General features: G+C 43.6%; 1 protein-coding gene across 1 annotated transcript; it reads left to right on the plus strand.

Moving 5' to 3' along the window:
- Positions 1-1,048: 1,048 nt before the first annotated feature.
- On the plus strand, positions 1,049-10,817 carry afg3l1 (AFG3-like AAA ATPase 1). Its single transcript, XM_031746083.2, has 16 exons — positions 1,049-1,316; positions 2,566-2,650; positions 3,240-3,328; positions 3,599-3,748; positions 4,352-4,423; positions 5,199-5,323; positions 5,482-5,749; positions 7,317-7,454; positions 7,545-7,698; positions 7,781-7,888; positions 8,217-8,342; positions 8,462-8,572; positions 8,690-8,805; positions 8,931-9,131; positions 9,231-9,425; positions 9,581-10,817. The coding sequence occupies exons 1-16, from the start codon at positions 1,185-1,187 to the stop codon at positions 9,806-9,808; spliced, it is 2,298 nt and encodes a 765-aa protein (XP_031601943.1). The 5' UTR covers positions 1,049-1,184; the 3' UTR covers positions 9,809-10,817.
- The last annotated feature ends 1,620 nt before the right edge of the window (positions 10,818-12,437 follow it).

A 12,437-nucleotide genomic window follows, 5' to 3' on the forward strand; every position in this document is an offset into this window, starting at 1 on the left:
AGTCACGAGGGATGCTCTCTGCAACATCTGGACATACCCAGCGGCTGTTTGACGCCCCCGCACCTCCTGAAGTTCCATTGTTCCACTGAAAGAAAAAGCACCCCAGACCACTATGGTGCCCCCTCCACCGTTGCGCGTAGAAAACATCTGCTTGTCATACCGATAAGGTTGGAAACCATCAGGACCATCAAGGTTAAATTTCTTCTCATCAGAGAATAAAACTTTCTTCCACCTTTCAGTGTCCCACGTTTGGTGCAAACGTTCAGTTCTGTGGCGGTCAAGGAGACGACACCTTTGAAGACATTTTTTGTTTTTTAAGCCCTTCAGTCTCAGATGCCGTCTGATGGTTATGGGGATGCAGTCAGCATCAGTAATGGCCTTAATTTGGGTCGAGGATCGTCCAGTGTCTTCGCGGACAGCCAATTTAATCCTCCGGCTCAGTGATGGTGAATTTTTTTTGGGGTCTTCCACTTGGTTTTTTTGTTCCATAACCCTCAGGATCATTTAAGAAATTGCAAATGACTGTCTGACTGAGTCCCACCTCAGCAGCGATGGCGCGCTGCAAAAGACCCCGCTTATGCAGTTCAACAACCCGACCACATTCAAAAAGGGAACGTTTTTTTCTCCTTTGCCATCAGAACGTCATGACAGTGTGACTACCTGACACAAAATGACAATTACTCCACATTTTTGGCTTTTTAAAGGCATGTGGTCCTAAACCTTTGATTGGGACTGTATTAATGAATGCCATGAGGAAAAAAGCGAAGTCATTGCATGTTTTGGTAACAGCACTCGAGCCAGGCTTTCTCTCTAAGCCAATAAGTGAGCGTAGCTGTGCTACGGGGACCTGTCTGATGCCTGATTGTAACAAATTTATATTTAACATAAATAAATGTGATTTCATTGAATAAATTCAAAATAGCAATATTGCTGTAATATATTTGAAAATGAGGAAAATGACTATTTCATTATTGCTAAACATATTTCCTTCAGTAACAAGTTCTGACAGGCATTTTATGGGAAGCCTCAAGGGCCTTTATATCATCCTCCCGTTGACATTTCACGCTGTTACTCAATAACACTTGCAGGCGTTACATGAAGGATCCCAGGGATAGAAGTAAGACCAACTAAATTAAAAAGTTGTGTTTTGTGACCTGAAAATCTGGGCACGCGGCACAGCGGGGATGTCTCAGCTACTGAGGCTTCTCTCGGCGGCCGCTTTGCCTCTCTGCCGTGCTGGAGGAGCCCGGGCCAGGCTCTCAGCTGTGACCGCAGGACAGCTCTTCAGAGCCGGATACAGAAACTCCACCGGCCCGGTAAGTGACGGAAGGTGTCTGCGAAAGAGTTTTTAAAATTATTATTATTATTTTACAGAAATATAAGAATCCACCAGAAACTTAGTCAAAGCAAGTTTCCTTTCTGTGTGTTTTAGAAATTTAATTAACTAAATAAAGACGAGACATGAGTAGCTACTAGCGAGGACGACTGCCTGCCAAGTTTAGTTGAAACAATTGTTTAGTTTTTTTCTTTTTTTGCTTAAAAGCAAATTAGTTCAAACTTTGATCGTAAAGTCATATTTATCTTATACTTGTACCTTTTTTTTTTGTTAGCCCCAGAAAAAAGCCATTTCAGCACCTAAACATCATATGAGCTCACTGTCTTCTAATTGGCCAACTTCTGGAAGCCTGTGCAGGGGCAATAGTCAGCGCTTGTGAGCTCAATTGCCTTACTATGCAGGAGAGAGTCAAGAAAAGAAAAACAAACCTTATGAGTTTAACATTTTATACGCTCATGACTTCATTAGGTACATCTTGCTGCCACTCGGTTAGACCTACCGGATGAGTTTAGGAAATTAGCATGAGATGGTTTGAGTTTCGTGACGCGGTGCATTTTCCTGCTTGGAAACAGCCGTGAGAAGATGAGTACACGGTGGTCATAAAGCGATGATATGGTCAGCAGCAATACTCAGGCAGGCTGTGGTGTTTAAGTTGTAGTCAGTTGGTACCCAAAGTCTGCCAAAAACGTATTCTCCACTCTGTTACTCCACCAGCAGCCTGAGCCATTGATACAAGCGAGGATGGATCCAAGCTTTCATGTTGTTTGAATTAGATTCTGGCCCTACTGAATGTTTGAGGGCTGTGGCCCTCTGAATGCCACAACAGAAATCGTGACTCATCGGGCCAGGCAACATTTTTGTAGTCTTCTGTTATCTAGTTTTGGTGAACCTGTGTGAATTACAGCCTTAGTTTCCTATTGTTAGATGACAGGAGTGGCACCTGGTGTGGTCTTCTGTTGCTGCGGCTTCAACATGTTGTGCGTTCAGAGATGCCCTTCTGCATACTGAATGTTGGTTGTAACGAGTGGTTATTTGAGTTACTGTTACATTTTCTCCTCAAGAACCAGGGTTGTATCAGTTAACTATAATATATAATATTTGATGGACCCACTGAATGAATGTGACCTCCACTGATTAGAGGTTTATAGTTGCTAAAAGCCATTCTTCAGCAGGTTGTTGTTTGTAGATGGTGTCCAGTGGACCAGCGGTGACTCTGTGGTCTTTTTCAGAACATAACTCGGACTCCAGCTAACTTCCTGTCCTGTCGCAGATTCCAGTTAGCTCAGCGACGACTCTACGCCACAGAGCCCAAAGGTGAGATCTGCTTTTCTCAAACATCAGTAACTATTAAAAAACCCCACAAAGTTTGTTTCATTTGACATTATTGCGAATAGTTATTCACAAATTTTTATTACCAAGAAGGTGAATAACAAAACAAAATGGCTAAATGCACTGGTGGTATAACGCATGTTAAATTAGACATTTCATATGCTGACGTTCAATATGAGGAATCAGCTTCTCGAGGCTCATGCAAACCTGTGTCAGCCCTGTGACAGGTTGATGACCTGTACAGGTGTACCCTGCCTCTTGCCCTATGACAGCTGGGATCAGCTCCAGCACTCCCCTACTGGTCATTTTCCTTTGCAAGACCAAAATGTGTTTGGTGGTCATCAGAATTTTTTTTAATAGGAAAAAACCCTAAAAATATACCTGAGCGGCGTCTTCAAGTTGAGCCAGTGAGCGGGGATCACAGGAGCAGGGATGGGGCTGTAACTTCAGATCAAATGCATGTCAAACTGAAATAAGTAATCCGGTTTAGAGAAGAATATCCTGATATTTCATGGATAAAAACTGAGAAACTAAAATAAGGAACTGTAGCTAAAATTACATTTCTGAATTTCAGATGGGAAAAAAGGACCAACCGGAGGAGGAGGAGGAGGAGGAGGGGGGAAGAGAGGAGGAGGAAAAGACTGGTGGAGTCGAATGCAGAAGGTATGTCGTAAACATTGAAACAACCATTCAATTATTTTATTTTACAACATAAGTGTAACAGAAATATGAATACAGCCTCAGTTTTTCAATATATTTATTTTACGTAAGGGTTGAGCAGCCCAACGCTGTTCTTACTCATCTCTTATTTCTTGCAGCTGACCAATTTTTCCTCAAATCAGCATCATCCTTTCCTCTGTCATTAGCGTGCCATCGCATTAACAAATAATAACCTGCAGGTAACTTTCCACCTGTGCCTGTGTTGGTCTGCAGGGCGACTTCCCCTGGGATGAGAAGGATTTCCGTTACGTGGCGATCACGGTGGCCGGAGTGAGCTCGGCTCTGCTGTATTTCTACTTCAGAGACACCGGCAGAGAGATCAGCTGGAAGGACTTTGTCCACCGCTACCTGGGCAGAGGCAAGGTGAGGATGTTCGCACCCAGACTGCAGGGATATTTAGTTCTGATAGTAGTGGTTGCTGGCAGATGACAAGATGCTAGTCAGAGTCACAGCGTGGGACAATTTTTAAGATACAACCAGCCACCAACATGAGTTAACCTGTTCTTAGTCTGGTCGCTTTAACCAACTGTTCACACAGTGCCCACAGATTGCAAAAACAGCAAGAAAACACACAGAATGCTGTAATTAAATTTCAGTAAACATTGGTCCATTCAATGTAAAGCAGAGAGTTTAAGTTAAGTTTAAGAGTCAAGTTGAATTTGGTGAATCCCTATTATCAGAGTGGATCTTTGTAAGGTGACTTGGCGCTCAAACTCAAACATTGCCTCCAGTCCTCTGTCTGTGTGATGGAGTGAAAAGGTGGCTTGATGGGTAAGTTGTATGGATGGATAGCCACTGCTGTGTGTGAGCCATCCTGGAATTTGTTAGGTTGCTATCGGTTATGAAGTCAACTTTCCAGGTTGAAGCATACGCACTTTTTGGCTGCTGCAGGCCTCGACACTCACTGCCTAGACTCTTTGTTGTTACTAATGTTTCTGCAGGTTAACAGTTTCATGCTCTTTCCAGGTGGATCGACTGGAGGTCGTCAACAAGCAGTATGTCAGAGTCATTCTGGTGCCGGGAGCCGACACTGATGCGGTAAGGCAAAGCAAAGCAATGCTCAGACTGATTTTGAAATAGATTTTTATCTAGCTGTCACAATCCCAGTGGCTCTTCAAAGTATTGCATGTGGTCAGTTAATTAATTTGTTTAATTAACCAAATTCAGTTGGTTAAATTTCTTTACATGTTTACATTAAAAAACTAAAAGTTTCTTGTTTAAGGAATTTTTTTTTTTTTTTTTTTTTTTTTTTTTTTTTAAAAAGGCAAAATCTGGGTATTATGTACATTTAGAGAAAGCCTGAAAAAGTTTGGGCAGCTAGAGAAGTTTAAAAAGTAAAATAAATGTAACCAGAGTAGCCATTTACCACTAGCATTCGTTGTGAAAACAACCAGCAAATTCACCCCATCGTCTGACCGTCCAGTGTAGACCAAAGTGGAGATGTTTGGAACATTTGGAGAAAACCGAACAGAGCATATTCGCACAAACGCCTCATACGAACTGACAGCACAGTGGAGGAAGGCTGATGATTTGGGCTTGCTTAAAGTGGAATCTTCAGATGTATAAAAAGTGTCACAGTGAGGTGCTGCTACATACAGTACAAGTCAATATTAATTACACTGTCAGACATTCCCTGAGGTTTTTTACTAATTAAAAATGTCAAAGTTGCACAAAGACTATTTTTATTTTGCATAGATTAAAAGCACAAATGGCCTAGGAACCGAATTTTGACCCCCTGGAGAGAGTTAACAAGTCGCACAGTTCAGGCTACTTTTCTCTAGTTGAATGATGCGTGATGTTATTTATCCCTCAGAGTTACGTCTGGTTCAACATCGGCAGCGTCGACACATTTGAGAGAAACCTCGAGACGGCAGTTCTGGAACTCGGAATGGAGTCAACGCACCGACCTGCCGTCGTCTACAGCTCTGAGAGCGATGGGTGGGTTTAACACACAAACGCCGCATGCATTATGTCAGCCAGAGACTTTAATCAGGGGTAAGATCTTTATTGAAAAGGGCCTAACAACCTCAGTTTATATAATAACATCTGATGTGTCAAAAAAGTAGCTTTCCTAATGCTGCTTTTTCTTCCTTCAGCTCTTTCCTGTTGAGCATGATCCCGACCCTGCTGCTGATTGGCTTCCTGCTCTTCACGCTGCGGCGGGGACCAATGGGAGGAGGCGCTGGAGGCGGTAGGAATCCATTTAGCATGAGCGAGTCAACAGCCAAGATGATGAAGGACAACATCGAAGTAAAGTTCAAGGATGTGGCTGGTTGTGAGGAGGCCAAACTGGAGATAATGGAGTTTGTGAACTTCCTGAAGAACCCGCAGCAGTACCAGGACCTTGGAGCTAAGATCCCCAAGGTAAAAATCCGAATCTTGCAGCGGATGACTTTTTAGCTGGTGGAATAATTTCGTGGTACTGCTACCTTTTGCGACAGTAGTTTTACAGCATGTTTTGGAAAATATTTTGTTCAACATCCTCCCTGTAAAACTCCCACTATTGCCATATTTTCCCCTATCTGGTAGTATATAAACACGCATGCTCAGCGCAGTGTGCCGGGTACGGTTGGGAGGGGGGATTAATGATGCATTTGCAGTGTGTGGGAGAAAAAAAACTCTGAGTGAATTAGGTCTAGACAACTTAATATTTCCACGGCAGCCTTTATTTGATGGTTACAATAAAGTCTTTTTAACTGTCGTACGTGGAAAAACTCTCGATACATCGAGTATATTCAATATATCTCCTACCCCTAGTTTCTGCGATACCAATGACCAGTGTTGGGCAAGTTACTTTTGAAAAAGTAATTAATTATGCAGCCATTTACCTTTTACCACTTTTTTTTTTTTTTTTTTTTAATAACACACTTTCTCCTCTTCCTAAACAACCAAATGTCATGTTGCCATATCATTTTTTGATTGGTCGACATTTTTCCACCAACACGAAAGGGCAGTTTTCTTTTGTTTTTTGTGGTTTTTTTTGTTGTTGTTGTTTTTTTTGGTCATAAGCAGAGAGTGCTCGCTAGTGCTGTCCTTAGACAGTAAACATGACGAAACTATTGAGGAAAAACCGCCGCGTATATATTGTTTATCATGACTCTGGTTTTACGTGGCCTATCAACACGATTTAAAAACTGGTATATATCACATTGTTGCTTTGTCATCTTGAAGTGGTCATGTGATTGGCTTACCACGACTACTTTATTCTTCCTCAGTCAAACAGCAGCATTCGTGCAATTGTTTTGCCCAGGTCCAGGTGTTGTGCCAAAAAGTGATTGTCAGGCAGAAAGTGATTGCCGTCCGCGGAGCGCGCGCAGCTGCTTAAAGCTGTAGCGCCCAGATTACTTACAGCTACTTCCATGCAACTGATGCGGTAAGGTGCGGTAAGCTGAAGACAGCTTCAGCCGTCTGTTTGTTGACAAATAGTAACGCGACCGCACCGCATTTTCTTGTTAGTAACGTTGTAACGATAGAAATAGTAATTAGTTAGATTACTTGTTACTGAAAAAAGTAACGCCGTTACTCCCATCACTGCCAATGACTTACCTTTACTGCATTTGATCATGTGTTTTATTAATGTCTTTGCTTACAATCTTGTTTGTCTGCATTGCTTTGCCCAGATATGTGAAGAAATGCTTATGTAGAGTTTATTTCACATCGATGAGTCCCTGCTGCACATTTTATTAATTAAGCTTTTACTGTTAATCCATTTTTCAGAGTTTTGTTCCATACCGAAGATAAAGTACCTTTTTTTTTTTTTTTTTTTTTTTTTTTTTTTTTTTTTTTTTTGAGCACATTATTAGTGTAAAAACACTGAGCTGTTTTCCCTGCTGTGTGGGTTTTTTTTTTTTTTTTTTTTTTTTAATAGGACGGTTTGTCTTGGATGTAAACTGCTCTCAATCACTTTTAACTGATGCCGCTTTTATCTCAGGGAGCAGTGCTGTCCGGACCTCCTGGTACAGGAAAGACTCTGCTGGCTAAAGCTACAGCTGGAGAGGCCAACGTCCCCTTCATCACCGTCAATGGCTCAGAGTTCCTCGAGATGTTTGTGGGCGTCGGTCCGGCCCGAGTAAGTGAATGAACCCCGAGCAGATCCTGGACCATCTGAGATGACTCTGTTCAGTCACTGAATGTTTGACTGTTCTCTCTCCTCGTGAAGGTGAGGGACATGTTTGCCATGGGGAGGAAGAATGCCCCCTGCATCCTCTTCATTGACGAGATCGACGCGGTGGGGAGGAAGAGAGGAGGGGGGAACTTTGGGGGTCAGAGTGAGCAGGAGAACACCCTGAACCAGCTGCTGGTGGAGATGGATGGTAGGCAATCTGCATTTTGAAGTGGAACATACTATCCCCCCAGCCCCTCATTAGATTTAAGTGTCTTCATCTTTTTCTACAGGTTTTAACACCGCTACGAACGTGGTGGTCCTGGCTGGAACCAACAGACCGGACATCCTGGATCCTGCACTGCTGAGACCAGGACGCTTCGACAGACAGATCTACATAGGTAAGCAGAGTCTTTACTGCCTTACTGCAGTCTCCACATCTTAAAGTATTGGAATGTGCCCAAATCATCATCCTACTAAACACAGTGCTGCCAGTTGGTGTGAGGTGTTGATTTGCTGTTTGGCATTCTCCAAACATGGCGTTTAGAAACCTGATTAAGTGTAAACATGGCAGTGAAATGTACCTACGAGGGAAATCTGGCTTTTCCAATGTGATCAGCCTGCTGGAGGACGCTAGCTGTGCCATGTAAAGTCATGCTCATGTTGAAGCTCCACAGAATAAGTTTTAGTTGGAATGCAGAGGAAGAATTCCCTCCTGTCTTCTGTCAGGTCCACCGGACATCAAAGGCAGGGCGTCCATCTTTAAAGTCCACCTGCGACCAATCAAACTGGACCCCAATCTGGACAAAGACGGTCTTGCCAGGAAGATGGCAGCGTCCACACCAGGATTCACTGGTTTGTAACAGTTGGATCAAATAACAACAATTTAATGCCGCTATAGCAAAACTTTTATTTTTATTTTTATTTTGGATCATTATATTTGATGTCGTTTTTTTCCTGTTTAAATGAATCAGGTGCCGACATCGCTAATGTCTGCAACGAAGCGGCTCTGATCGCTGCCAGGCACTTGAACCCATCTGTCAACAGCAAACACTTTGAACAAGCCATCGACCGGGTCATCGGAGGTGAGTGTGACATCACCTAATATGTAACTGCTGTGTACGGTTGTTTCTTTGTGTGGTATACAGGACAGTTTGGCTCTGACGTCCTTACAATCTGACTCCTGGGTTGTTTGTGTTTAGGTCTGGAGAAGAAGACTCAAGTCCTGCAGCCCACAGAGAAGAAGACCGTTGCCTATCACGAGGCTGGTCACGCCATCGTCGGGTGGTTCCTGCAGCACGCCGACCCTCTGCTCAAGGTAGGAGCTCTGTCTCTGAGCTTGGGCTGTGTCATTTCTGTTATGACTCCAGCTGCTCTGTAAATCTCCACCAGTTACAGGTGTAGATGGAAGCTGTGGGCTAACCACACATGGTTTGTATCCAGGTGTCAATCATCCCGCGGGGGAAGGGTCTGGGTTACGCTCAGTACCTGCCCAGAGAGCAGTACCTGTACACCAAAGAGCAGCTGTTCGACAGGATGTGCATGATGCTGGGAGGGCGCGTGGCTGAGCAGGTTTTCTTCGGACGGATCACCACCGGAGCTCAGGACGACCTGAAGAAGGTCACGCAGTCTGCCTACGCTCAGGTATGGACGCATGCATAAAAACACACTCCCTGTTTTATTCCCACCAGCAGAAGAGTGCTGTTTGTGCTGTGACACCTCACTCTGTACCCTGATTTGCAGGTGGTGCAGTTTGGGATGAGCGAGAAGGTGGGAAAGGTGTCGTTTGACCTCCCCCGACAGGGCGAGGTGGTCATGGAGAAGCCGTACAGCGAGGCGACAGCGGAGCTCATTGACGAGGAGGTCAGAGAGCTGGTAAATCGAGCGTACGAGCACACCCTGCAGCTCATCCAGGACAAGAAGGACCTGGTGGAGCTGGTGAGACTCTCTAGTGCACAAAAACACAACATCACCTCAGATAAACACTGAGTAGCTTTACATGAATCATAGTTCAAAATAATCCACATCTGGGCCTCTGTTCATCCTCTGTCTGAAACAAGCCACTTAAGCTCCACCCCTGCTGTGATCCTCAGGTGGGGAAGCGCCTGCTGGAGAGGGAGGTGCTGAACAAGGCTGACATGCTGGAGCTGCTGGGCCCTCGGCCGTTTGAGGAGAAGTCAACGTATGAGGAGTTTGTGGAGGGGACTGGGAGCTTCGAGGAGGACACGAGCCTGCCGCAGGGCCTCCGAGACTGGAACCAGGAGAGAGGAGGGGAGGCGGAGGACACCAATTCAACTCAGGACAAACAGCAGGCCATGTAGAGTCCAAAAAACGCCCAACACGTACCAGCAGCAAAAAAAAAAAAAAAAAGGGTCTGGGGGAGGTACTGGGTTAAGGAAGAGCACGTGGCCATTCACCCCGATTTGTTCTACCTTCAAGAAACTTTTTCTAGTTTAACACGTTTAAGATAAGGTGAAATTAACACATGCACGTTCATGAACTTAAACATATTAATACAAGATTTCACCAGGTGATTTCACAGACTTCAATAAAATTTTACTTTTTATTCAGTCAACTTTAACTTTACTTGTCCGTCCTGCAGAGGATCTATACCGCACAATCTGAGACAGCTGCACTGCTCTTTAGTGCTCTGTTTTAAAATGTAAAAGCTGGTGATCTGTATAACCAATATGAAGAAAAATGAGGGTTGGTGGTTATAATTTCCTCCTACTACTTAAAAATTGTATTTTAATATAGAACTGCGTTGATATTCTGCTCTGGCATCACGTCCAGGCGGATTTGATTTTAATTAGATGCTAAAATAAAGTAAGGATTTGGGCAAACGGGCAACGTTGGGAGCACGTCAGATACCTCCTCCTCAGATCCACCAGTCTCTGGTCAGTCTCTGCTTGTAGAATTTATCCAGAGGTTTCTTCTTTCCAACATCTGGACAGAAATTTGCTTCAAAATGCCTTTAAGACTCAAACAGGAGGCCGGCTGTTCCTGAACTGAATGTACACAATGCGCATTTAAACGATGCACACAGACTGACTCTTCCTTTATTTATTCTTCTAAAGAGAAGACCCCTTCCTGACCGATGCCTTGCTGATAATAAGGAAGATTTTTTTCTGTGCGTCCAGACTAAAAACACTGGATCATTTTTAAATTTTTTTTTTTTTGTGGACAGCGGTTACTCTTCATACTGACACGAAGAGTCGTCGGGCCGAAACACCCCAGCAGCGGCCGTCACTTTGGATTCCTTTTGTACAAACGTTTTGATCATATTGATTTTTGTGTGATGTTAACAGAAAATAAAAAAATGAAACATTTCGCGTAAGTTCTGCTGATTTAAAGTAAAAGTCCCCCTAAAATACTGAAACACAGACCGTCAATGATGGCTGCAGGCTTCGCATTTCAGCCCCAACACGAGCCGTTCCCCTCAGAGTTAAAGGCTCATCTTATTTTATGTTTTAAATTTTCATCAGCAGCATCCCTGAAGGGACTGAAACTAATTAAACTTATCTCGCTAACGAGTACTTTGAAGCCTGTTAACATCCAAATGAGACGCAGTGCTGAGCGCCTCCTGGAAGTCTCCCAGCACAGGAGATGGATACTTCATGTCCTGATTTGTGTAAACTGATTTTTCATTTTTAAGATGGAATTTTTAGTTTATTATTAAGCTTTATATTGGAAGGTGGAGCCCCTACAATGTTAGAGGGGGAACTCATACAGCTCCAGCGAGGAAGTACTGAGCCTATTGCAATATATTCACCAATAATAATATTGTAGATTAGTAACGAGAATCATAATTTAGATTTATGTGGCACCCTTCAAGATACCTGAGGTTTCTTTACACACAGAAAAAAGGCTTCAGTGAGCATGTGACATTTCAGCTGCTTTTTGAGATGGAGGATCGCAGATCTCAGAGGGGAGCATGTTCCAGAGAGTGAAAGCAGCAGCGGTGAATGCCCTGCTCCCAAAGGACTGCTGTCTGGAGTGTTTGATGGAGAGTGAGAATTTTAACTGAGGAAGGTAGAGTCCAGCGTGGGGAGTAGAAGAATGTCTGATGAGTCCTCGGGAGCAAGAGCATGAAGGGATTTGCATGTGAGAAGGATTTTCTAGGACATACGGGCCGTCACTGGGAGTCAGTGGAGGTGTGTAACTAGGAGATGATTCAGGGTCACCTGATCCAGCCCCAACTCCACTCTCTGTCACAGACGAAAGTTCTACGCCTAATCTGAGTTGAGTGTCTGTCATCCAAACCCAAAGTGGGACAGCTGAAGGCTCTGCCTACCATTCTACTTTTAAAAACTCGAAGAGTGTAGTTTAATGTAAGCCTGCAGTGTGAGAGCGACGTGCTCTGTCCTGATAATGAGACGCTCTGAGGTCTTTAAGATGTGAGTCTGATCAGTCAGGACTTCGTATTTGAGGAGAACGATGTAAAATTCAGAATTTAACAGGGAGCCAATGAAGAGAAGCTAATATGAGCGTAACATGATCTCTTGCAGCACTGTTGTGCATTTACACCTGCTTCACATTGCAGCTGATCAGCGGTGCAGAGGTAAGAGAGCAGTGAAGCCCGTGAGCTCCATAAGAAAAGTAGGAAGGTCTCCATTTCATCAGTCTTGTTTTAATCAGCAAATCTGAGTTATGTCAGTTTTGGGAAGAAGATCGAGGTTGGAATTTCCCATTAATGACAGAAAATATACAATGACGATGAATCTAAGAATACAATTTTTGTACGTGCTCAGACACTCGAGGCCCTGAAGACGAAAACAAGTTTTCTTTGTAAATGTGAAAAAAACACAAATGTGCTGCTGTGTAAAGTGAAAAATGTTTTTTTTTTTTTTTTATTGCGTTCACATTTAGAACAGTTCCAGTACATCTTTATCTATAAAAACTAATCCCTGAATGCTGTAGCTTCATTTCCACCTAAAGCCGCTACACCGC

The sequence above is a fragment of the Oreochromis aureus genome, linkage group 7, assembly GCF_013358895.1.
Source record: "Oreochromis aureus strain Israel breed Guangdong linkage group 7, ZZ_aureus, whole genome shotgun sequence".
Classification (NCBI taxonomy): Eukaryota; Metazoa; Chordata; class Actinopteri; order Cichliformes; family Cichlidae; genus Oreochromis; species Oreochromis aureus.

What these genes read in the sequence shown, in the direction of transcription:
- afg3l1 (XM_031746083.2), top strand. Translation starts at nt 1,185, where the DNA reads ATGTCTCAGCTACTGAGGCTTCTCTCGGCGGCCGCTTTGCCTCTCTGC. An exon ending in GGTGGAGTCGAATGCAGAAG is followed by an intron (nt 3,329 to 3,598) that starts GTATGTCGTAAA and finishes GTTGGTCTGCAG; the next exon opens with GGCGACTTCCCCTGGGATGA. An exon ending in GTCCACACCAGGATTCACTG is followed by an intron (nt 8,343 to 8,461) that starts GTTTGTAACAGT and finishes TAAATGAATCAG; the next exon opens with GTGCCGACATCGCTAATGTC.